Genomic DNA, 25,939 nt, shown 5'->3' on the forward strand with positions numbered 1-25,939 from the left:
ATATTCCAGTTTTCTCTGAATGTGGTTCTATTTCAGTGCTGAAGACTGTGGAATTTCCAGCGTTTAATGTGTGCATGATCCCTGTGTTGAAATATGTGATAGTCATGACTCATGATGGGGAATTTACACTAGGATTTATAGAGGAAGACCTGAGGAAAGATTTAGCGTATGAAGTCTACTGTGAAGGGTGTGTAGGATGTGTCCATGTGGGTGATGGGTACAATGGTCATGTTTCTATTCAGAAACAGGAAAGTTCATGGTGACGGGTAAGATTTTCAGGGGAAGGATAGAGTCAGGAGCAACAGCGTTCAGTTAGGTTTGTGACAAGTTCAATATCAGATGTCAAAGTTAGGGTCCAATGTAAATGACCTGCATTAACTTGAAATCTGGGTCAGAAGGCTATATGAAAGGCTCGGGGTAACATAAATATCTCCCTTAACATCAGTTGAATCTTTACTAATTGCCAATACCCCGTAGTCCAAAACTCTATGCTAGAAGATCCATATAGGATGCCCAAAGGAAGGAGCAAGAACCAGTTTTGTTAGGTTTAGTCCTTCAACTAATTTGATAGATATTTGAAGGGATCAAGAGGAAAGGACCTTTTCTGTTAGGTTTCAGCATTTAAGTAATCTCTACACCCAACATGGGGCTCCAGCTCATGACCATGAGATCAAGGGTCGCATGCTCTTCCAAATGATCCAGCCAGGCATCCCAAGAGGAAAGGGCTTTTTAAACGAGAACATTTAATTTATAGGGACAATCACAAATTAGTATTGGTCGATTCTTGGAGTTCATCTCCCCAGGGCAGAAGGTGGCCCAGGTGTAACCGTGTGACTATGTAAGGGAGACCCCACAGGGAGTCGTCTCTGCGTGCCATGTCCAGAGAGATGGAGGTTCTCTCTCTCCTGAAACCTAGTGAGGCGACCTCTGGAGTTTGATACTGCCAGAGGGGTGTGGGCGGTGTACATTAAGAGACTTGTGGGGCGCCTGGGTGGCGCAGTCGGTTAAGCGTCCAACTTCAGCCAGGTCACGATCTCGCAGTCCGTGAGTTCGAGCCCCGCGTCGGGCTCTGGGCTGATGGCTCAGAGCCTGGAGCCTATTACCGATTCTGTGTCTCCCTCTCTCTCTGCCCCTCCCCGTTCATGCTCTGTCTCTCTCTGTCCCAAAAATAAATAAACGTTGAAAAAAAATAAAAAAAAAAAGAGACTTGTTGTGTGTCCTTCGGAGTTTGGGTTTGCTGCCTGGTGGTCATGGGATACATGAAGGCTGTTGCTTTGCTCTGTGGAGGGAGCAGAGTACACATGGTGGTGGAGGTCTTGGACGCAGTCAGAACTTTCACTAACAGGGGCAAAAGTATGTGTTCTTCATATATCAAATGGGGCCACATGGGAGGGAGGCACCCAAAGCCAGTTTGAAAGGGACTTTCCCAGGGGCCCAGCAGGGATCCCAGCAGCTTGTATGTGCATCAGAGTTCTGGAAGTCCAGCACCAGGAACAGACGTTGAAGCAAGCGATGGGAGAGGAGAGAGTGGCCTTCTGTTGGGCTTATGATTTCAGATTCCCAGAGGAGACTCTGAAGGCTATTAACAGTGTTGCATGGGGAAAAGAGCCACTAAGAATGCTGCCACCATCCCCCCACCAAGGCCAGACTACACTTGACTCATCTTCAGTGTTTCTGCCTCTCTCCTCCAGCCCATGAAGAATCAGAGCCAAGGCAAGGACAGGAGGAGAATGGCAGCGTGGGGAGAGCTCTAAGCAGCCCTGTCTACACTGCAGGTTCTTCTCTGGGAGCAGGCACATGCCAGGGATGCCAGGGACAGTAGAAGATTTACCCTTCAGTAATATTTTCTTAAAAGTTTTTGTAAATATATATATATATAGGTAGCTTGACAATTTATTGTCAATAAATTGTCAAGTTAGCTAACATACAGTGTATACAGTGTCCTCTTGGTTTTGGGGGCAGATTCCTATGATTCGTCACTTACATACAGCATCCAGTGCTCATCCCAACAAGTGCCCTCCTCAATACCCATCACCCATTTTCCCCCCTCCCCCACCCCCATCAACCCTCAGTTCGTTCTCTGTATTTAAGAGTCTCTTATGGTTTGCCTCCCCCTCTGGTTGAAATTATTTCTTCCCTTCCCTTCCCCCATGGTCTTTCATTAAGTTTCCTAAGCTCCACATATGAGTGAAAACATATGACATCTGTCTTTCTCTGACTGACTTATTTCACTTAGCATAATACCCTCCAGTTCCATCCATGTTGTTGCAAAAGGCAGGATTTCATTCTTTCTCATTGCCAAGTAGTATTCCATTGTATATATAAACCACATCTTTATCCATTCTTCTGTTGATGGACATTTGGGCTCTTTCCATAATTTGGCTATTGTTGAAAGTGCTACTATATATATTGGGGTACATGTTCCCCTGTGAATCAGCCCTCCTGTATCCTTTGCATAAATTCTTAGTAGTGCTATTGCTGGGTTGCAGGGATGTTCCATTTTAATTTTTTGAGGAACCTCCATAATGTTTTCCAGAGCGGCTGCACCAGTTTGCATTGCCACCAACAGTCAAGAGAGTTACCGTTTCTCCACATCCTCGCCAACATCTTTTGTTTCCTGAGTTGTTAATTTTAGCCACTCTGACCGGTGTAAGGTGGCATCTCAATGTGGTTTTGATTTGTATTTCCCTAATGATGAGTGACGTTGAACATCTTTGCATGTGTCTGTTGGCCATTTGGATGTCTTTTTTGGAAAAGTGTCTATTCATGTTGTGTGCCCATTTCTTCACTGGGTTGTTTGTTTTTTGGGTGTTGAGGTTGGTAAGTTCTTTATAGATTTTGGATACTAACCCTTTATTTGATATGTCATTTTTAAATATCTTCTCCATTGCATTGGTTGCCTTTTTGTTTTGTTGATTGTTTCCTTTGCAGTGCAGAAGCTTTTTATCTTGATGAGGTCCCAAGAGTTCATTTTTTCTTTTATTTCCCTTGCCTTCGGAGATGGGTCGAGTAAGAAATTGCTGGGGCTCAGGTCAAAGAGGTTATTGCCTGTTTTCTCCTCTAGGGTTTTAATGGTTTTCTCTCTCACATTTAGGTCTTTCATCAATTTTGATATTAATTTTGTGTATGGTGTAAGAAAGTGGTCTGTTGCTTCATTATTGGTATATAGAAAGGCAACTGATTTCTGCACATTGGTTTTGTATCCTGTGACTTTGCTGAATTCATGTATCAGTTCTAGCAGCTTTTTGGTGGAGTCTTTTAGGTTTTCCATGTAGAGTATCATGTCATCTGCGGAACGTGAAAGTTTGACTTCTTCGCCAATTTGGATGCCTTTTATTTCATTTTGTTGTCTGCTTGCTGAGGCTTGGACTTCCAACATGATGTTAAACAACAGCCATGAGAGTGCACATCCCTGCCATGTTCCTGATGTTGGGGGAAGTTTCCACGAGGATGGTATTGGCTGTGGGCTTTTAATATATGGCTCTTATGAAGTTAAGGTAGGTTCCTTCTATCCCGACTTTCTTGAGGGCTTTTATTAAGAAAGGATGCTATATTTTGTCAAATGCTTTTTCTGTATCTATTGACAAGATCATATGGTTCTTATCCTTTCTTCTATTAATGTGATGTATCACATTAATTGATTTGAGAATATTGAACCAGCCATGCAGCCCAGAAATGAATCCCACTTAATCGTGGTGAATAATTCTTTTGAGATGCAGTTGAATTTGATTTGCTAGTATTTTGTTAGGAATTTTTTCATTTATGTTAATCAGGGATATTGGTCTGTAATTCTCCTTTTTAGTGGGGTCTCAGTCTGGTTTGGGAGTCAAGGTAATGGTGGCTTCACAGAATGGGTCCGGAAGCTTTCTTCCATGTCTATTTTTTGGAACAGCTTGAGAAGGATGAATATTAACTCTGTTTTAAATGTCTGGTAGAATTCCCCTAGGAAGCCATGTGGCCCAGGACTCTTATCTGTTGTTAGATTTTTGATAACTGATTCAATTTCTTCACTGGGTATGGGTGTGTTCAAATTTTCTCTTTCTTCCTGTTTGAGTTTTGGTAGCGTGTGGGTGTCTAGAAATTTGTCCATTTCCTCCAGGTTGTCCAGTTTGTTGGCATGTAATTTTTCATAGTATTCCCTGACAGTTGTATTTCTGTGATGTTGGTTGTGATCTGTCCACTTTTATTTGTGCTTTTTATCTATTTGGGTCCTCTCTCTTTTCTTTTTGAGAAGCCCAACTAGGGGTTTATCAATTTTTTTTGTTTTTTCCAGAAAAGAAAAAAACTAGATATTAGATTCATTGATCTCTTGTATTGTATTTTTTTGGCAGGGGGTGGGGGGTTCTATATTTTTTATTTCTGCTCTAATCTTTATTATTTCTCTTTTGCTGTTCTGGCTTTGGGGTTTCTTTGCTGTTCTGCTTCTACTTCCTTTAGGTGTGCTATTAGATTTTGTATTTGGGATATTTCTCATTTCTTGAGATCGGCCTGGATTGCAATGTATTTTCCTCTTAGAACTGCCTTTGCTGCATCCCAAAGGATTCGGACTGTCATGTTTTCATTTTCACTTGCTTCCATATACGTTTTTATTTCTTCTTTAAGTGCCTGGTTGACCCATTCATTCTTTAGTAGGATGTTCTTTAACCTCCATGCATTTGGAGGCTTTCCAAAATTTTTCTTGTGGTTGACTTCAAGTTTCATAGCATTGTTGTCTGAAAATATGCACGGTATGATCTCGGTTCTTTTATATTTGTTGAGCGCTGTTTTGTGACCTAGGATGTGATCTATTTTGGAGAATGTTCCATGTGCACTCGAAAAGAATTCTGCTGCTTTAGGATGAAAAGTTCTGGATATATCTGTCAAGTCCATCTGGTCCACTGTATCATTCAAAGCCATTGTTTCTTCATTGATTTTTTTTGCCCAGACGATCTGTCCATTGTTGCAAGTGGAGAATTAAAGTTCCCTCCAATTACAGTATTTCTATCGATAAGACCACTTATGTTTGTGATTAACTGATTTATGTATTTGGGTGCAATCAAGTTGGGAGCATAAACATACAATTGTTAGCTCTTCTTGATGTATAGACCCTGTAATTATGATATATTGCCCTTCTTCATGTCTTGTTACAGCCTTTGGATTAAAATCTAGTTCGTGTGATATAAGTATGGCTACCCCAGCTTTCTTTTGACTTCCAGTAGTATGATAGATGGTTCTCCATCCCCTTACTTTCAATGTGAAAGTGTCCTCAGGTCTAAAATGGACCCCTTGTAGACAGCATATAGATGGATCTTGGTTGTTTTTTTTTATCCATTCTGATATGTTATGTGTTTGATTGGGGCATTTAGTCCATTTACATTCAGAGTGATTATTGAAAGATATGGATTTAGTGACATTGTGTTACCTGTAGGTTTCATGCTTGTGGTGATGTCTCTGGTCCTTTGTAGTCTTTGCAGCATTCCACTCACAGAGTCCCCCTAAGGATCTCTTGCAGAACTTGGTTAGTGTTCATGAATTCCTTCAGGTTTTGTTTGTCTGGGAAAGCCTTTATCTTTCCTTCTATCCTGAATGACAGCCTTGCTGGATAAAGGATTCTTGGCTGCATATTTTTCCTATTCAGCACATTGAATATTTCCTGCCACTCCCTTCTTGCCTGCCAAGTTTCTGTGGATAGGTGTGCTACTACCCTTATGTGTCTACTCTTGTAGGTTAAGGCCCGTTTGTCCCTGGATGCTTTCAGAATTTTCTCCTTATCTTTGTATTTTTCCAGTTTCACTATGATATTCTGTGGAGAAGATCTATTCTTGTTAAATCTGAAAGGAGTTCTCTTTGTCTCCTGGATTTGGATGTCCATTTCCTTCCCCAGATAAGGGAAGTTCACAGCTATAATTTGTTCAAGTAAACCTTCTTCCCTTTTTCTCTCTCTTTTCTTCTTCTTCTTCTGGAACTCTTATGATATGGATATTATTATGTTTCATTGAATCTCCTCGTTCTCTATTTCTCCCCTCTGGGTCTAGTATGTTCTTATCTCTCTTTTCCTTGGCTTCATCATTTTCCATAATTGTATCTTCTATTTCACTTAATCTACCCTTTGCCTCCTTCATCCTTGCTGTCACTGCATCTGGTTTATTTTGCACCTCATTTACAGCATCTCTTAATTCGTTGTGACTATTTCTTAGTTCCTTGATCTCTGTGGCAATAGATTCTCTTCTGTCTTCTATGCTTCTTTCAGGCCAGTAATATGACTATTATTCTAAATTCTTGCTCAGTTATATTGCTTATGTCTGTTTTGAGCAATTTTCTAGCTGTCATTTCCTCCTGGAGTTTCTTTTGAGGAGAATTCTTCCGTTTCATCATTTTGCCTAGTTTTCTGTCCCTTATGTGTTTTAATAGTTTCTTATGGGTCTTGCTCCTGTGAGGACTATTATATTAAAACAAGGAGTCATAATGTTGTCCAGGGCCTGGCCCTTCAAGAGGTATTTTTGGAGTGTGTTTTGTGCTCTCTGTTGTTGAGACTCTGATTACTTTATCTCCCTATTCCTAGTGGTGGTTTGGACCTTCCATCAGGAGTGCTTTGATTTGTTTGATGAAGTATGCCTGGAAAAAATAATTTTTAATGGGGGTGGTGGTGGTGTAAGAGGCCTTATCCCATACAAAGAGAGAAATGACAGGGGAAGGGTAAAGGAAAAGAAAAAAATTTACCAAACCGAGATCAGAGAAACTTTATGGCTTAGTCCATATATATATAGAGAGAGAGGAAAATAAAGGAGATACAGAAGTGGCATAAAGAGAATAGATTAAAAATGTCTGCTTAAACAAACCAACAACCAGAATAACCAGACTAGAGAAGGAAAGAAATAGGAGGAAGAAGAAGAAGAAGAAGAAGAAGGAAGAAAGATGAAAGAAGAAGAAGAAGAAGAAGAAGAAGAAGAAGAAGAAGAAGAAATATATATGTGTATATATACATAAAATAAAAATTGACCAAGAATCAAATCAGGGAATGCAAAACTACTGGACCAATATCTGATGGTGCCTTGTATCCAGTGCCTGTGCTGGTCTGGAGGAGGGACTGTCTGGTTCAGTCAGTGTTGAGTCTTGCTCTGTTAGACACACAGTTACCAGGTGCAGAGGGGCATGCTTTGGTGTGAGCAGGTCCACCTCCACTGTGGATCCATTGTCCGTTCCCTGAAGCCCCACGTTGCTGGTGATGGGGAGTAAAATGGTGACACCCCAGTCTCTCCTCCCCAGACCAGGCTTCCTAGACCACTCTGTTCAGGTCGTCCTCACAGTGCCCCGGGAGCATGCGTGGGCAGTCTGTTTCGCTCCAGGATCTAGGTTCTGCCAGGCAGTCGGCTGGGATTCAAACCCCAATGTCTTAAAGGATCCTGCTCCACGTGCCCCAGTTCTGGCGTACTGTCACTCCAGGGTATGGTCACAAAGGGCCTCTGGGTGGCGGGGGGGTCCTGCAGTGTCCTTTGTCCTTGGAATGGCTATTTGCCTTCTTCCCACAGCACTCAAGGGAGGGGATTGTTCTCTCCACCTGTGCCTGGGAGCTGGCTACAGAGCTTGGGCTGGCTCCCCTCCTCCCCAGGTACACAAAGAGGCCGGAGAAAGCCCTGCAGTTAAAAATTGGTTCTTTCTCCATTTTTTCTGTTCCCCAACCCATGTTTTTTCTCTTGTCCAAATACAACCTTCCACTTCTGCAACCTCTCTTTCGCTTTCTTTTGTGTTTCTGCAGAAGGGCATCCCTCCCCTCTGTTCCTACGCTGCCTTTTTTATCTCTCCCAGTTTGAAATCATGCACCTATGGCCCATCACATTGTCCTCATAGGCCCCTGGAGATGTTTCTGTCACTCTGTAGCCTGGATTCCTGGAAGTTCAAGCCTTCTTGCCTCAATACTTCTGTGTTTGAGGGACGAGGGAACTTCAGATTCCCTTACTTCTCTGCCATGTTAACTCCTTCTGAAAATTTTTTCAAGTGTTTATTTATTTGTGAGAGAGAGAGAGAGAGAGAGAGAGAGAGAGCATGAGCAGGGGCAGGGCAGAGAGAGAGGGAGCCACAGAATCTGAAGCAGTCTCCAGGCTCCAAACTGTCAGCACACAGCCCAACGTGGGGCTCAAACCCATGGACCTCGAGATCATGACTTGAGCTGAAGTCAGACACTCAGCTGACTGAGTCACCCAGGCGCCCCACCCGTCAGTGAAATTGAGAGTGTGATTATTACACTAGATGATTTGAGTACATGAATGTGACCAATAGTGATTGGAGAGGTTTTTTGCTTAAGGCAGAACCTGTGTAAGGTTTCCTTCAGGTGGCATGGATGGAGCCAGTGTGAAGGGCCGATGGGAGGAAAGAATAAGTGTCTTCTCTTCCTGTCCTTGTGACATCCCTCTTATTTAATCACAAAGTTCCACACAGGAGGACTTTGATGGAGAGGAGATTCCAGTAGAGAAGAACCCCAAGATCTTGCCGATCCTAATTCCTGTAACTGAGGTGTGTGTTTCCTATGAGTGTAGCACTGGGAATCCAGGTGACAGGCACTTTGCTCATGCAGAGAACTGACAGGAATTTCCCACATCCCACCAGGGAGGGACATTTATGTGTAAATCACAGAGAATCTAGAGATTCAGAGAGGTGGAGTAGGGCCTCCAATATCTCAGGTGGGTCAGGGTCCCTCTGGGCCCTGGGCCTTACTTATTCAAGGTCAGTCAGACCCAATACTTGACCAGCTAAAAATCTGTGCCAAGGAGTGTCCACATGCTTGAGTCTGAGGAGAGGACAGGCGGTCAAGAGCACAGCAGTGAATGGACATGATCTTTACATCTGTGTGGGTGACTTTGCCGGCAAGCTTGTGGCGTGGCTGGGCTAAATTTCTGAGTACACTTAGAGACCACAACTTGGCCTTTTGAGAGTGAATTTCATTTTTGACAATCTCAATCTGGTAAATAGGGTGAGTGACCAAAGCATGCTAGTGTTTGGAAGCAAAAAGAAGCTACACATTAGAGACTTGTCTTCCATTGTCTCCTTTAACTCTGAAGATGACTCTGCTGAGGGAGTTTCAGAGATGTTGTGAGGGATGAGCCCTGAAGATGCATGTTCCAGAGGCAGCGATCATTTGCCAAAGTGCTGTGCACATAGTCCATGAACAACAACCCAGAGTGCATTTGTAATCATTTGTGAATGTGGATGTAAGGTTGCATAATTTCTGGCATGTTTTTAAAACAGTGGTCTAAGTTTATTTTATTTTATTTATTTTCAGCATCGTCTATGTTTATAAACAAAAATACAAAATGGAATATCTGAGGCAATTGTTCTGAAGTTCTTTCTTCCTGTTAAGAAGTATCTTGATTATCTGAAATTCTTCCTAAGTTGGGCTGCATTCTCTGGGGTTTGGGATCAACAATTACCATGTTGCAGAAGGTGGCATTGATGGTAAGAAAACTTTCTTCTTAAGGACCTGAAGCTCTGATCTAGGTCTGGCCATGTATAATATCATGTCATCTGCAAAAAGTGAAAGCTTCACTTCATCTTTGCCAAGTTTGATGCCTTTGATTTCCTTTCTTGTCTGATTGCTGATGCTAGAAGTTCCAACACCATGGTAAACACAGCGGTGAGAGTGGACATCCCTGTCGTGTTCCTGATCTCAATCCCTCAGAAATGCAAGCAATTCTCAGGGAATACCATGAAAAATTATATGCCAACAAGTTGGACAACCTGGAAGAAATGGGCAAATTCCTAAGCACCCACACACTTCCAAAACTCAAACAGGAAGAAATAAAAAATTTGATCAGTTATCAAAAATCTACCAATAAGAGTCCTGAACCACATGGTTTCCCTGGGGAATTCTACCAGACATTTAAAGCAGAGATAATACCTATCTTCCTAAAGCTGTTCCAAACAATAGAAGGGGAAGGAAAACTTCTAGACTCAACCTTTGAAGCCAGCATTACTTTGATTCCTAAACCAGACAGACACCCAGCAAAAAAAAGAGAACTACAGGCCAATATCCCTGATGAATATGGATGCAAAAATTCTCAGTAAGTTACTAGCAAATCAAATTCAACAGCATATAAAAAGAATTATTCACCGTGATCAAGTGGGATTCATTCCTGGGCTGTAGGGCTGGTTCAACATATGCAAATCAATCAATGTGATACCTCACGTTAATACAAGAAAAGAAAAGAACCATGTGATCCTGTCAATCGATGCATAAAAACCATTTAACAAGATTCAGCATCCTTTCTTAATAAAAACCCTGGAGAAAGTCGGGATAGAAGGAACATACTTAAACATCATAAAAGCCATTTATGAAAAGCCCACAGCTAATATCCTCAATGGGGAAAAACTGAGAGCTTTCCCGTTGTTTTTTTTTTTTTTTTAATAGCAACTCAAGCGGACTAAGTGTCTACGTTTTGATAAATGCTCACACACACACAAAAATGTTTGTTTCCCTTTGCCATGAATCCACTTTATATATAAAACACTACCAGTCAATGCACTATTTTTTCAAGAAAGAAAAATGCATCCAAACTACTATAATGAATTAAGGACATTTGAAAGTTAACCACATTTATTTGAATAGTGTACACATAGTCAAAAGTGACATCTAAACGCTAAAAGTGAACTTGAGCCTTTGCAAAGTCGATACAGTGTCCAAGGCGTCCTGAGTCATTAAGACTCGCAGTCTGAAACTCCACGTTTCCTTTGAAATTGGGTTTAAGTTCCCCTCAGCGCCTTGACCCAGCCCCTTTACCCGCCAGGCTCCCCGCGTTTGGAAGGGCAGCGCCTTCAATCTGGGCCTGGAGCCCCCGCTGGAGAAGCAGCAGGACAAGTAACAGTGCGCCCCCCAGTAGCAGGAGCGCCAGAGGCCACCTCCGCCTCTCGGCCTCCAGCCAGCGCCGCGCCCGCCCCCACTGCCGACCCCACCCCCGCCCCAGACCGCGGGCCGCCAGCCGCGCGGCCACCAGGCGGAGCGTGTCCTCGGGACGCGCGTGGCGCCGGGCCCACGCCAGGCCGTACACGTCGTCGGTGAAGGGCGCACCGTCGTGCTCCAGCGCCAGCCGCTCCACCAGCGCCAGCAGCTCGCCCACCTGCGCATCGCGCTCGGCGCCCGCCGCCCGGTTGTCCAGGGCGCACACGCGGCCGCCGCACTCGGCCACCAGGGCCCGCAGCGCGCGGTTGTCGGTGGCGCGCACGTAGTCGTGCAGCGAGCCCCCCTCCAGGTCCTCCCGGCGCGTGAAGACGAGCACGGCGCGCGCCAGGACGCCGGCCCCGAACAGCTCGCGGACGCCGCGCGCCGCCTCCTCGTCCTGGGCGGTGAAGCGGCCCAGCTGCGTGACCAGCAGCAGCGCGTGCGGTCCGGGCGCCGAGAGCAGGTAGCAGCTGGCCCGCTCGGTGCAGTCCGGGTCCGCGTGCCGGCCTTGGGCGGTGAAGAGGTCGGGGGTGTCGGTGACCTCCACGCGCCACCCGGCCCAGCTGCGGCTCCCCAGGGCGCAGCTTCTGGTCACCGGGGTGGCCGCGAGCCTGGACGGGAAGAGCCTGTGGCCCAGGATGCTGTTGCCCGTGGCGCTCTTGCCCACTCCGGTCCTGCCGGCCAGGATGAGCCTGAGCCTGCGCTCCTGCGCGAGCGGCTGCTGCTGGTCGTCCGGGTCCTGGGAACCTGTGAGGACAGAGTAGGCGTGGGCCGCCGGCCTGAGAGCGCGCGTCCCGCTCCGCCGGGGCTCTGGGCTGCCTCCTGAACGGAGGAGGGCACCGACGCCTCCCGCTTCCGCTTGTCCAACCGGGCCTTTCCCAGGCGCTCTGGTTAGAGCTTGTGCGACTCCGGGGGCATCTGTAGCCACCTTTCTTCCATCTTTGGCTCCAGTGCGTGCACCTGCCCCCCAGTCCATGCTCCGGCACCGGGTGCACACTGCTCTGGAGGGTCCCCCTCGACGGTCGCAGGCCATGACTTCAGCTGACATTGCCTCTGGTCGTCCGCACCTTGCAGAGCTGCTCCGTGCTGGACGACTTCCCAGGCCTCTGCCAGACTTCTCCCAGGGGCCATCCCAGCGAGGAGATGCGGGAGGGCACAGAAGGCCTGGGAGTGAAGGGCTGTCTGGAGTCCCAGACACCCCGGGTTGGAATCACAGCCCCGCATGTGCCAGCTGTGGAACCCTGGGCAAATTAAGCCTAAGCGTTCAACGTCTTCTGCATAATGGGAGGGGTGACAGACAGTTGTGTCTCCCAGGGTTGCTCAGAGTATTCGGTGACAGGATCTCTTTGCTTCTTCCCTTCCTCCACTTCCCCTCCTCCTCCCTCTTCTCTCTAGGAAACCTGCTTCCAATAAGACACAGTTAACCCTCCATCCTTGTTCACAGACACAGTCTACCTGGTAAACCGTGTTCCCTCTAGTCCATGATCTCAACCCTCCACAACGTCTGTGGGGATCAGAGTAGATGTATTATCCTCATTGTACCCTTTGGGACCCAAGGCACAGGCTAGTCAAGGCACTTAATATCCTACAGTTGGGCAGGGGCAGAGGTCCAGCAAAAATGCAAAGCTGGGGCTCTAGCTGTTTCACCCCAGCATGGGGACATGTCTAGGATTGTCTCTGTTCAGTCTTTTTTTTTTTTAATGTTTATTTATTTTTGAGAGAGACAGAGACAGAATGCGAGTGGGTGGGACAGAGAGAGAGGGAGACAAATCTGAAACAGGCTCCAGGCTCTGAGCTGTCAGCACAGAGCCCAACGTGGGGCTCGAACTCACGAGCTGCGAGATCATGATCTGAGCTGAAGTCAGACGCTCAACCAACTGAGCCATACAGGTGCCCCAATGTCTCTGTTCAGTCTTGAGTTAGCCTATGGCCTTGGGACCCAGAGCTGACACCTAGGGGCATGTCCACACTGAGATCAGTTCTTACCATAGGCATTTTCTTCATCCCTGGCCATCTTGCGTCCTCCCATGCGCACCTGAAAGAGTTCCAAACACAACCTGTTAGTTCCTTCATTCCTTCAATCATTCATCGTTTATCGAATAGGTATAACTCCCTAAGGTGGCCCAGGCAAGGTCCAAAGAGCTGGTGACATCCCAATGAAAAGGTCATGCTTCCTGCCCTCCACTGAACATCAGAATTTGGGGAAGAACCCCGGAAGGACCTGGTTGGTATTGGAACCAAACCGTGTGATCCTTTGGTGAGCCTCGTTGGTCCTTTCAGGGACCCTGAATGCAAATGACAGAGTGGTGGTGATAACCCGTCCTCTGTGTCAGTGAGTGAGCCTTAGCTGAGAATTTCCCAGGTAATTTATGTCAGTGGCATTAACTGTAGGCACAAAGTTTTCCCAGAAGATTCCACAGCCAGGGGAGACTTTGGAAAACCGTGAGAATCAGAAATTCTGCTCAGTGACATAGGGAACCACCTTAGGGCAGTTGGCCGGGGATGGGCCGAGGGGGGGGTGGGGGGGGCGGGGGACAAGAAGAGAGTTTGCAATTTGCTTTTGAAAATTGGGAAAGATACCTATCTCCCATGCTGATGTGAAGAACCTGTGATCTACTCTCCGAAGACCAAAGAATTTGGCTTGTGTCATTTGTGTAAATATGACCTGTGTGCTGGAGAGATGGGACACTCCCTTCCGGCTCCTGGTGTTCCTGCCCCGAATCTGAGGCCTCTCAAACTAAGTGATGACCCCAAGTCCGGCAGGATTTACTACAGCTAGCCACTCAGTGATGGAGTCTGCTTGATCTCACGAGGACCTGGTCACAAGGGCGCAGCTCTGCTCTGTCTGCTTCGCCAGCTCTGTGTCCCAATCACGCCCCTTCTGGGTCAGCTGCTCTGCAGCGGACAGGTTTCAGGGCCTTTCCAGCCCACCTGTGCGCTCACCCCCATGACCACTCCTTCTCTCCCACGTTTCTGTCTGAGTCCTGTCTGTGCTCCGCCATCCATTTCAAATGCTACCTCTTCATGGCAATACGTGGCTACTGCGGGTGACCGTGCTGTGTCCCATGGGCAGCACACAAGGACAAGCAAAGGGAAGGGTTGATTGATAACTTGTCTGTGACCCGTTAGATGACAGGTTTGTCTTCTGCGTAACACCCCTTTCGGCTCCCCAAAGCCCTTGGTAAAGTTGATCCCACAGGCCTCAGGTGAGTAGTGATCTTGTGTGTAAAAATTAGCAAACTCCCATAACTGACTGCACAGCAGAACTGAAGAAACAGCCGGAAGATTCAGTGCAAGGAACAAGAATTTAGCTAAAGCAAGAAGTCCTTATCGATGACGCAACTGACCAAGTGTGCTCTAGGAAATCCACCGGACTCCTGGCCCCTATGGGACTTCCCAAAGGTTTGCGATGGTTTGGGATGGGATTTGAAAAATTCTTCCAGAGTTTCTTAGAGCTGACATCTGGGGTTTAGAGGCTTGGAGTCACTGACTGATGTAGAACATGGAGACTCATAGCATCTTAAATGCAATTGGATATTATGTAGTCCCCTGCTTCCTGAACCGGCTGTCTTTTGGAAGTATTTACGGGAGTCTTTAAAATATATATTTGACATTTTGTTTCATAGATGTGTAGTTTAATAAGAAAAAAGGGGGTGCCTTTGTGGCTCAGTCTGTTAAGTGTTTGACTCTTAATTTTGGTTCAGCTCATGATCTTATGGTTTGTGGGTTTGAGCCCCACATGAGGCTCTGTGCTGATAGCACAAAGCCTGCTTCGGATTCTCTCTCCTTCTTCTTCATGTGTGCCTCCCCTGCTCACATGTCTGTCTAAAAAATAAACAAACAAATAAATAAATAATAAATAAACGTTAAAAAAACGGTATCTCTCACCCCTCCTCCTGAGGGATTTTTTTATTAAAAAAGTTTATTTTACTGTTTACTTATTTTTCTGAGAGACGGTGAGACAGAGCTCGAGCAGGGGAGGGTCAGAAGGAGAGAGGGAGACGAAGAATCCAAAGCAGGCTCCAGACATTGAACTGACAGCACAGAATCCATCCCAGGGCTCAAAGCTTAATGGACCAAGCCACCGAGGTACCCACCCCAACCCCCTGAGTGATTCTAATGCATTGGGTCCCTGCTGTGAGTTTGTGAGCCATTCATCCTGTCCAAGCCCTTCATTTATAGCCAGTGTGTGGGGATGAAGAGGGCTCCAGCCCACAGAGCCCTGGGCAGCTTGGGCGGGGGAAGGGATGTGCAAGGACACACAAGCACGTGTACTGCAGAGGTCTGAAGACCATGTTCATAACTGTTGCTGGCTCCTGCAAGTCCCTGGGGGTGCACAGGGTTGAGGAGGTGGAGGGTGTGAGTGGGGCTCAGCTCACAGACACGATTTCCACTCTGTGATGTGTTCTGAGGTTAGACTCACTTGTTTGTCCTCAGAAATGTCTCTCTCCTTGGCTGCACATGCCCTCAGAGGGAGTGTCTGCAGCTTTCTCCAGCGTGCTCCGCCCTGACAGTGCTTCTAGCAAACACCTCTCTGACCAGGCGAGGAGCAGGGCAGGACGAAGTATGTAGTCCCAAGTAAAAGTGTGCGCACTCCACGGCTGGAGAAGATGCTTACCTTTCTTCTTCCCTTGCTTGTTCTGAAACTCAGAGCTCCCTGAAAAGCCTGCAAGGGTGAAGTTATTCTTTCTAGATCCTGCTCCCCTTCCTGGGAGGTAGTAGAATGCAGGTGCCCACTCAGTGAGCTGCAACCAGGCCCCGAATTCCTTAGAGCCCTCCTACCCCCTCCCACTTCCTCCACTCCCCTCTGTCCCAGGTGGCTCCCTTCCTCCCCGTGTGTGCTCACCTTCCAGCAGAAGTGGTGACAGGCTCTGCTGTTGGCTGCAGAAACCCGCGACCTGGTGCTGTGCCTTGGGTTGTGAGTACAGAGGCTGTTCCTGCCAGCACAGAGCAGGGAGGAAGTCTCAGAGCCCAGGGAGGGAGGGCCCAGTGGTGCCGATTTAAAGGGACAGGACATGGGCCAGCGAGGGGTGCCTTTGCGTTGTTTCCACTGTGCAACCCGCCCCCTGCTTGGGACTGTCCTGATCTTTTCCGAAGGTCGCTGTGGCACCACATCTTGTTCCCGGGAGGGGCTGTAACCTCAGTGAAGGGCAGTTTAGACTTCTGAGGCCTGTTCTCAGTTTTGGCCTCTGCCCACTACTCTTATCTCCAGTTGCCTTTTGCTTTTTGGGTGTTTTCCTAGAAAATGGCCTCTTGAGAATCTCCTTCCCCAGGAATCAGGGAGGAATCCTTGACTGGACATCATTGTGGACAAGGCCACCAATGTGGTCCTCTGTGCCATCTCCTCATTCCTAAAGAAAAAGAGGTCTTTTCAGCTATTAAAGATCAGACAGCAGGAAGAGGATGGAATTTTCATAGGAGACTTAGTCTAGCCTCAAGTTGGTATCTCTGACCCAAGTGTCTGTTTCTCCTCTCAGGAGGTCATGAGAGAGGAAAATAGCCATGAGTAAAATAGCCAGACAATTGTGGAGAGAAGGCTACAACAGCGAATGCTGCTATGTGCCCTGGACCTGGTTTGTTCTGGAATCATCTCTGCGGGCTTGCCTAACTCACTTACAGTTTCTGGAGTCAACTCTCCCCGTGTGTAGTGAGGGCTTTCAGTTAACCTGAAGCTAATGCTCTGGGGCCTGATTTTTAGCCAGTCTTGCCAGTTCATTCTCTCTAGTGAAGATACCTCACCCATGGCCCTCCACCTTATCTCCCCCCACATGCTATCCAGCTTTATTGAGATATAATTGAAATGTAACACTGTAATTTTAAAGGGTGCAATGTGTTGATTTGATACACTCCATATTGCAAAATAATTGCCACCACAGTATTATTAGCTAACACCTGCATCACATCACATATTTACCATTACTCGTATTGAGTGAGAACATTTAAGATCATCTACTCTCTTGTAACTATTAAGGTATGATACAGTGGTATGAGCTATAGTCACTCTGCTGCATGTTAGATCCCCACAACTTAATCATCTTATAACTGGAACTTTGTACTCTTTGACCAATGTCTCCCCATCCCCCCATCCCCCAGGCCCTGGTCACCACCGTTCTACTCTCCATTTCTATCAGTTTGGCTTTTTATAATTCCACATAAAAGTGATATCATACAGTATTTGTTTTTCTGTGTTCGACCTGTTTCGCTTACGATAATGCCCTCGAGTTCGACCCTGTTGTTACAAATGACAAGATGTTCCTCTTTCTTTTCACAGAACTATATATATATATACCCATAGATGGACCCTTAGGTTGCTTCCACATCTTGGGTATTGTGAGCAATGCTGTAGGGAGTTTGTGAGTGCAGATCTTTCTTTGAGATCTTGCTTTCATTTCTTTTGGATAAATACCCAGAAGTGGGATTGCCGGATCAAATGTAATTCTACCTATAATTTTTCGTGGACCATCCATACTGTTTTCTACAGTGGCTGCACCAGTTTGTATCCCGTGCACAGTGCACAAGGATTCCGTTTTCTCCACATCTTCCCTAACACTTGTTACCTCTTGTCTTCTTGATGATAGCCATTCTAACAGGTGTGAGGGGATACCTCATTGTGGTTTTGATTTGTGTTTCCCCTGATGATGGTGATACTGAGCACATATCCATGCACCTATGTGCCACCTGGAGTCCTCTTTGGGAAAATGCCTGTTTAGTTTCTCTGTCCTTTTTTTAAAAATTTTTTTTTCAACTTTTTAATTTTATTTTTGGGACAGAGAGAGACAGAGCATGAACAGGGGAGGGGCAGAGAGAGAGGGAGACACAGAATCGGAAACAGGCTCCAGGCTCTGAGCCATCAGCCCAGAGCCTGACGCGGGGCTCGAACACACGGACCGCAAGATCGTGACCTGGCTGAAGTCGGACGCTTAACCGACTGCGCCACCCAGGCGCCCCTCCTCTGTCCTTTTTAAATAAATTGCTCGGGTTTTGCTATTAATTTTATGAGTTCTTTATGTATTTTGGGTATTAACCCTTTATCAAATATATGATTTGCAAATACTTTCTCCCATTCAGTGGGCTGCCTTTTTGTATTGTTGATGGTTTCCTTTGCCAGGCAGAAGTGTATTAGTTGGATGTAATCTCACTTGATCATTTTATCTGTCTCTGCCTTTGCTTTTGTGGTCAAATCCAAAAAATTATTACCAAGACTGATGCAAAGGAGCTTACCCCCTGTTATTCTCTAGGATTTCAAGTCTCTTAGATTTATTGAGGCCCATTTTATGGCCTATTGGTCATATTAGGAGAACGTTCTCTGTGTACCTGAACAGAATGCATAATCTACTTCGTTGGGTAAAGTGCTGTAATGTTAGGTGTAGTTGGTTTATCTGTGGGTCACATCTTCTGTTTCTGTTTTGACCTTCTGATTAGCTGTAGTACGCATTGGTCAATGTGGACATTGAAGTCTACAGCTTGTTGTTGAATTGTCTATTTCTCCTTGAAGTCTGTTATTTTTTGCTTCCTGGGTTTTGGGGCTCAATTGTGAAGTTCATGTGTGTTTATAATTATTACATTTTCAAATTCACTGAATCTTTGTTCTAGCCATTCAAATCTATCGTTGAGCTCCACTAGTAAAATGTTCATTTCAGTCATACTTTTCCGCTGCAGAATTTCTATTTTGTTGTTTAAAACAGCGATTTCTGTATTCTTATGGACACACAGACAGCAGCAAATCAAGGCCTAGAAAGGCAGAAAGGAAATAGTACCCAGAGCCACTACACCATGTTCCCTAAAATACCCAGGTTTTTTTGTTTTTGTTTTTGTTTTTTGTTTTTTTTATATATATATGAAATTTATTGACAAATTGGTTTCCATACAACACCCAGTGCTCATCCCAAAAGGTGCCCTCCTCAATACCCACCACCCACCCTCCCCTCCCTCCCACCCCCCATCAACCCTCAGTTTGTTCTCAGTTTTTAACAGTCTTTTATGCTTTGGCTCTCTCCCACTCTAACCTCTTTTTTTTTTTTTCCTTCCCCTCCCCCATGGGTTCCTGTTAAGTTTCTCAGAAGAGTGAAACCATATGGTATCTGTCTTTCTCTGTATGGCTTATTTCACTTAGCATTACACTCTCCAGTTCCATCCACATTGCTACAAAAGGCCATATTTCATTTTTTCTCATTGCCACATAGTATTCCATTGTGTATATATACGACAATTTCTTTATCCATTCATCAGTTGATGGACATTTAGGCTCTTTCCATAATTTGGTTATTGTTGAGAGTGCTGCTATGAACATTGGGGTACAAGTGCCCCTATGCATCAGTACTCCTGTATCCCTTGGATAAATTCCTAGCAGTGCTATTGCTGGGTCATAGGGTAGGTCTATTTTTAATTTTCTGAGGAACCTCCACACTGCTTTCCAGAGCGGCTGCACCAATTTGCATTCCCACCAACAGTGCAAGAGGGTTCCCGTTTCTCCACATCCTCTCCAGCATCTATAGTCTCCTGATTTGTTCATTTTGGCCACTCTGACTGGCGTGAGGTGATACCTGAGTGTGGTTTTGATTTGTATTTCCCTGATAAGGAGCGACGCTGAACATCTTTTCATGTGCCTGTTGGCCATCTGGATGTCTTCTTTAGAGAAGTGTCTATTCATGTTTTCTGCCCATTTCTTCACTGGGTTATTTGTTTTTCGGGTGTAGAGTTTGGTGAGCTCTTTATAGATTTTAGATACTAGCCCTTTGTCCGATATGTCATTTGCAACTATCTTTTCCCATTCCGTTGGTTGCCTGTTAGTTTTGTTGGTTGTTTCCTTTGCTGTGCAGAAGCTTTTTATCTTCATAAGGTCCCAGTAATTCACTTTTGCTTTTAGTTCCCTTGCCTTTGGGGATGTGTCGAGTAAGAGATTGCTACGGCTGAGGTCAGAGAGGTCTTTTCCTGCTTTCTCCTCTAAGGTTTTGATGGTTTCCTGTCTCACATTTAGGTCCTTTATCCATTTTGAGTTTATTTTTGTAAATGGTGTGAGGAAGTGGTCTAGTTTCAACCTTCTGCATGTTGCTGTCCAGTTCTCCCAGCACCATTTGTTAAAGAGGCTGTCTTTTTTCCATTGGATGTTCTTTCCTGCTTTGTCAAAGATGAGTTGGCCATACGTTTGTGGGTCTAGTTCTGGGGTTTCTATTCTATTCCATTGGTCTGTGTGTCTGTTTTTGTGCCAATACCATGCTGTCTTGATGATGACAGCTTTGTAGTAGAGGCTAAAGTCTGGGATTGTGATGCCTCCTGCTTTGGTCTTCTTCTTCAAAATTCCTTTGGCTATTCGGGGCCTTTTGTGGTTCCATATGAATTTTAGGATTGCTTGTTCTAATTTCGAGAAGAATGCTGGTGCAATTTTGATTGGGATTGCATTGAATGTGTAGATAGCTTTGGGTAGTATTGACATTTTGACAATATTTATTTTTCCAATCCATGAGCAGGGAATGTCTTTCCATTTCTTTAAGTCTTCTTCAATTACCTTCATAAGCTTTCTATAGTTTTCAGCATACAGATCCTTTACATCTTTGGTTAGATTTATTCCTAGGTATTTTATGCTTCTTGGTGCAATTGTGAATGGGATCATTTTCTTTATTTGTCTTTCTGTTGCTTCATTGTTAGTGTATAAGAATGCAACTGATTTCTGTACATTGATTTTGTATCCTGCAACTTTGCTGAATTCATGTATCAGTTCTAGCAGACTTTTGGTGGAGTCTATCGGATTTTCCATGTATAATATCATGTCATCTGCAAAAAGCGAAAGCTTGACTTCATCTTTGCCAATTTTGATGCCTTTGTAAAATACCCAGTTTTTAACAACAGCTGTAAGATGTACAACGAAACAGGAAGGTGTGACCCATATACTGGAAAAACTGAGGCCACAGGAATTGCCTGGCAGAGGCCCTGGATGTTGGATTCCAAGACAGGGCTTCCAAAGAGCAATTCTAATCATGTTGAAAGAACTGAAGGAAATCAGTATGAAAACTCCCCCCACTGGTACCATACTGGATGAAAGACTGAGTGCTTTGCCCCAGTGATCAGAGATAAGACAAGGATATCTGCTCTGGTTGCTTCAATGCAACTTTGTGCAGGGGGTTTGCATGTTTGGCTGGACTCTCCTGGTGAAGTCTGCTTCCCCTGCAGGGTGAAACCTCTAGTGTCTGTCTTCAGAGGAGGCAGCCTGGGTCTGCACAGTCCCGGGGGGTGACAGTAGTCTTAGTCCCACTCTGTGTGTCTTACCCTAACCACTCTGTCTGTTCATACTATACCCAGCGGTTAAACTTACTGACCGCCAGCTGATTCCTCCCAGGATACTGCTCTCTTGCTGGAAGGCTGAGGGGATAGGGAGTCCCAGCTTCTTGGCCATACCTGCCAGAATGCAGTTCTTAATACTATTTAGTAGACTTTTTGTTTTTTTGAAATAGTCTTTTTCGTTTGCTGAATGATCTTAGAACAACTTTAAGAGACTTTAATATATTTTTAAAAATATATACCTTGTACCACTTATGGCTGTCCCACCAGTACTAGGTCTGTAGAGTTCCTCCAGGACATATGGAAGCCTGTCCTAGTTTTGGGTCAAACTCTGGCCACATTGCCAACTCCCGTCTTCTTCCTTCCTGCTGGCTGCCTGGAGTTTGCCTCGTTTTGTCTTCCCCTTGTGGTGTCTTATTATAGTTAAACGAAACAGAGTCAAAAGGGAGCCAGGCAGCAGTTACCACCGTCTTACCGACAGCCGTCTTTATCCCGAGTCCCGCTGTCCTACTAGTTGCAGATATGGTGAACTTGCAGAGGGTGAGAGAGACGCTGGCCTCTCCCTGTATTTCCAAAGAGTCATTTATATTCTTTAACAGCTTGGACATGAGTCATTTCAGTGCAACTTCCACATTCTATATCTTCCTGATAAATAAATAATAGTCAAAATAATAAGGCTGCTCGGCTGTTTGTTAGCTATTTATGTTTTGAGTGAAAATTTTTTAAAAGTTGGGGGGACCTGGGGGGCTCATTTGGTTGAACATCCAACTCATGGTTTCACCTCAGAATGATGATCTCACAGTTCTTGAATCAAGCCCTGCGCTGGGTTCTGTGCTGGCAGAGAGTGTGCTTGGGATCCTCTCTCTGCCTCTTTATCTGTCCCTCGCCTCCTCACTCTCTCTCCCTCAAAATTAATAAATTTCAATCAATCAATCAATCATTCAATGAACAAACAACCAGTAGAAAAATTGGTCAAAACCTTGGAAGGTAGCAGCATCCGTGTGCACCTGTTCTAATAAAGAGCAGAACTGACCTGTTCAGCCCACGACAGGGTCAAAAGATCTAGCTGCTGTGCTTGCTTTGACCGGGCCCTGGTTGGAGATTCCCAGGAAGACATCCACCTCATCCTCAAGCCAGCACTAGCCTGGGGAGAGATGGGAAAAGCTACCTGTGCAGAGTCCAGTGAGACCTCCATGGTGGGGTTCCTCCTTGGCCCCGCCTTCCTGCCCCAGTCCCTTTTGAGCACAAGAGCAGCCACAAATGAGAAGACATGAATCTGTGACCTTGCCTTTGTGGCCTGATGAGGAAGACAGACTTGGGAGATTCGAGGCAGGAAATTGCTGGGGCTGAAGTAAGATGTATGTTTTTCTGTGCATGAGTGAATTTACGAGAAATCACCCTGTTGCCCGTTTCTTGAAAATGCAAGGGACTGTGGGAAACAATAACAGAAAAAACTGTGCTGTGATATGGTGCCATAAATATAACAGTCTTTCCTTTATCCCTCATTAAAGATTAACTTACCGTGTTTTCCATTTGTAATAAATCACTGGAGACACTCCACAAAGATATGAGTGAAGCAATAAAAGATGTCAAGTTGAAACCAAAAGAAAGAAATGAAGGTAACAGCAGAAACAGTGCCAACTTTGTTGTAAATCCCAGAGAGGGCAGATCACTGAATGCTATCGGCTGGTCCTGGCAGCCTGTGAGTTCTTTCCCTGACCCCCATTCTCCCAAACCGCCTCTTCCACCGTTGGTACTGAGGAATGGCTAAGAATCCAGGGGCCATCCAAGCAAAGGCTGTGGGGTTTGGAGGCGTGGGACTGGAAAGTCTAGGCGGATGAGTGAGGAAGGATGCTGTGTGTGTGGAGAGTAGCAGAGAACTCGGGGTGAAACATGCCTGTGCCTTTGCTTCTTGTGTTCATGTCTGTTGGTGCTGGCTGGTAAATAAAGGTGATGTCCATAACCATCTGTAAGTGTCCATTACTCTGATGGCCCAGGGACACCAAGCCCTGGGGAAAGAAGTTCCATGCTCGTATTCACACCTGGGTCCTCCAGCCAAGAGTCTTGGGACTGGGCCCTCCTCAGGGTCTCCTTTTGGGGGCCACAGGCCCCTGTTCCCCCAGGAGATTTATACCTACAGCCAACCAACACCTGAGAAGTTGTGTGGGTATGTGAGCCCAGGCTCGTGAATCATGCCGGGGTGGGGGGAGAGTCTTGGGATTCCTCCTCATTGGGAGAGGCCCCGATAGTCTCGCATGATGCTATTCGGTAGGAGGCATTGAATTGAGACAATCTAGGACTTCTTATCCATAAAGATACTGGGGCACATGGGGATTGTGGTTTTTTGGGGTCTGTTTGTGTTTGGGTTTTCTCCAAGCCAGAGATCTTGATCATGGCAGAATCAGGCCCACACACTTTTCCTCTGAGTGATTTTCATATATTAAGGAGACATTTTTGCTGATTAAGAGAAAATAGTCCTTTTGTGCAGTGTTGGTATTCTGTAAGAGCAAGGGATTGATTGTTGCTGCTGGGACTGGGGCATGCTTTTACCTCTGACCCCCAGCTCTTGGTGCCCTGACAGTCTGCCTGTTTGCCTTAAGTGTTCAGGAGGCCTTAACCCCACTCCCAGGCCTTAAATTCCTGTGTGTCTCTTTAAAAGAAACAATTGTTAGTTTTTGTTTTGGTGTTGTATAATTGTTTTCAAAAAGAAAATTCTTCAGAGGACTGAAATCTAAGTTCTGAGAAAGCCCCAACCTCTCTGTCTTCAGGGAGACCGGGGGTCCATCTGGGCCAGAAATGTGGCGGGAATGAGGAAGAGTGTAGTCTAGAAGATTTGCCTTGTTCACACCGTGCCACAGAAGGGGAGCCCTTTGGGTTTCTCAGAGGATGGGACAAGAAAGCAGGCAGGGGCAAGGTGGAGGGGACATACTGGATGGCTAGCACTGCACGACAGGTCGTCCAAACTGCAGTTGAAACATCTGAGCCATGGATTGTGTGGTAGCTCCTGGAGTCCAAAGTCAAGATGCCAGCAGAGGCGTGCGCTCTCTGAAGCCTTGAGGGGAGAACCTTGCGTGCTTCTACCTGGGTTCTGCTGGCAGCTGGCCATCTTGATGCCCCTTGGCCGGCAGATAGGCCACCACCCTCTTTCCTCACTCATTTCATTAGCAGCAACAAGTAGATACCAGGCTGCACCTTCCACACTGTTCTCAGAATTCTCCTCAGCTAAATATTCAAGTTCATCACTTACATGGTCTACTCTCCACCCAGCAGCCCACCTCAGTTTAGCCCACCTCCCAGCCCCCTGCCCCCTGCCATTTATAGCAAGTGCCATCATCCCTCCAATGTCCAGCAGCGTGGTCCCCACCTCTCTCAGGGACCTCACGAGAAAGTGACCTTGATGTTCATCTTACCACCGACATCCTCTTAGGCCTTTCTTTTTATCACGTACCTCAGAATTCTTCGAGCCTCCATGCATTACTCAATTTCAAAACGACTCCTACATTTTAGGTAATTACCAGAGCAGGACCCTACTTCTTGGCTTTAAAATCTATATTAGTTCCCCCAGGAGCTGCTGTAACAAATGACCACAAACTGTTGCTTAAAGAGCAGAAACTTACTGTCTCATTGTTATGGCTACTGTCTCTCTGGCACAGCCTACAAGTGCCAAACCGAGACGTTCCCAGGGCCATACTCTCCATGAAGTCTCTGGGGAAGGATCCTTCTTTGCTGCGTCTTAGCTTCTGGTGCTGGCTGACCAGCTTTGTTCTTTGCCTTCTAGGTGCTTCCCTCCAATCTCTGCCTCTTCTGTCACATGGTGTTCTCTGTGTGTATCTGTGTGTAAACTTCCCTCACTGTGAATGAAACAATTCCAGTCATTGGAGTACGGCTCAACCTTAACTTCATGACATGACATCACAGAGACCATGCTCCAAAGTAGGTCACATTCTCAGGTACCAGGAGTTAGGACTTCTTTAGGAGGACACAATTCAACCTACGATGGATGGTAAGAGAGGGACAGTGTGTGCAGTGTGAGGGTACAGTACCCCTGATCTCTTCCTCTCCAGTCCCCGTTGTAGTTACCAGGTTAAGCCCATTGGGATAGTTTTCTTAGGTCTCTGCTTCTTGGAAGTCTTCTACTGCCTAGGGCTTAGAATCCACATTCCTTGGCCTGGTATTCAACAGTCATTATAATCAGTCTCGACTCCTCTTCCATGAATGAGATTTTTCTAGATATCATTGTTCCTATTAATATCCATTTTATACTTTTGTAAGGAATGAAGGTGATAATGATATAGAGGTCAGTGCCTGGGACATGGTAGGCCCTTTGTAAAGGCTGGTAATGATTCCTGCACTCCAAATTGTTAGCTGTTCTCTGCCTGTGTCCAGTGGTATTTCCACCTCCAAGGCTTGGATCATGCTATTTCTGCCTCTCTTTCTTATCTGCAGTTTTCAAAAAAGGCAAACTCATGATTCCTGGGCAAGTATAAACCATTCAGAGATTTTGCTCAACTCATGGCATGACTAGAGAACCAGTATGATAGTATAATGGATCAAAGTTCCTTTGGGTGGCTCAATCAGTTAAGCGTCTGACTCTTGATCTCAGCTCAGGTCTTGACCTTAGGGTCTTGAGTTTGGGCTCCATGCTGGGTGTGAAACCTAGTTGAAAACAAACAAAGAAGCAAAGAATGAAACAAAAAACACAAACAAACAGAAACACAAAGCTCATCTGAAATCAAGTGTTGATGTGTTCAAGAG

At 45.7% G+C, this 25,939-nt stretch overlaps 2 protein-coding genes and 1 pseudogene across 7 annotated transcripts in view; 2 read left to right on the forward strand and 1 right to left on the reverse strand.

Annotated features, from left to right (window-relative positions):
- Nucleotides 1-25,939, forward strand: part of LOC115509358 (GTPase IMAP family member 7-like) — a 146,728-nt gene that overhangs the window by 108,388 nt on the left and 12,401 nt on the right. The window contains exon 1 of one of the 3 annotated variants that reach the window (XM_030308765.1): nt 23,338-23,347. The exons of the other annotated variants lie outside the window; for them this stretch is intronic. The gene's annotated coding sequence lies outside the window, so the exon portion shown is untranslated. Of the gene's footprint in view, nt 1-23,337; nt 23,348-25,939 lie in introns of those variants that run through there. 3 annotated transcript variants of the gene reach the window in all.
- LOC115509360 overlaps nt 1-25,939 on the forward strand; it is a 214,832-nt pseudogene that overhangs the window by 51,766 nt on the left and 137,127 nt on the right.
- On the reverse strand, nt 10,541-15,862 carry LOC115509363 (GTPase IMAP family member 1-like). 4 transcript variants are annotated; one of them, XM_030308779.1, is made up of 4 exons: nt 15,756-15,862; nt 15,528-15,575; nt 12,896-12,944; nt 10,541-11,656 (listed from the first exon to the last, which is right to left on the reverse strand). In XM_030308779.1, the coding sequence occupies exons 3-4, from the start codon at nt 12,936-12,938 to the stop codon at nt 10,725-10,727; spliced, it is 975 nt and encodes a 324-aa protein (XP_030164639.1). In that variant the 5' UTR covers nt 12,939-12,944; nt 15,528-15,575; nt 15,756-15,862; the 3' UTR covers nt 10,541-10,724. The 4 variants fall into 4 exon arrangements, with proteins under 4 accessions (XP_030164639.1, XP_030164638.1, XP_030164640.1 ...); XM_030308778.1 differs by lacking the exon at nt 15,528-15,575 and having other exon boundaries at nt 15,756-15,850; XM_030308780.1 differs by lacking the exons at nt 15,528-15,575; nt 15,756-15,862 and adding an exon at nt 15,333-15,451.

The sequence above is a fragment of the Lynx canadensis genome, chromosome A2 (assembly GCF_007474595.2).
Source record: "Lynx canadensis isolate LIC74 chromosome A2, mLynCan4.pri.v2, whole genome shotgun sequence".
NCBI classification, from domain to species: Eukaryota; Metazoa; Chordata; class Mammalia; order Carnivora; family Felidae; genus Lynx; species Lynx canadensis.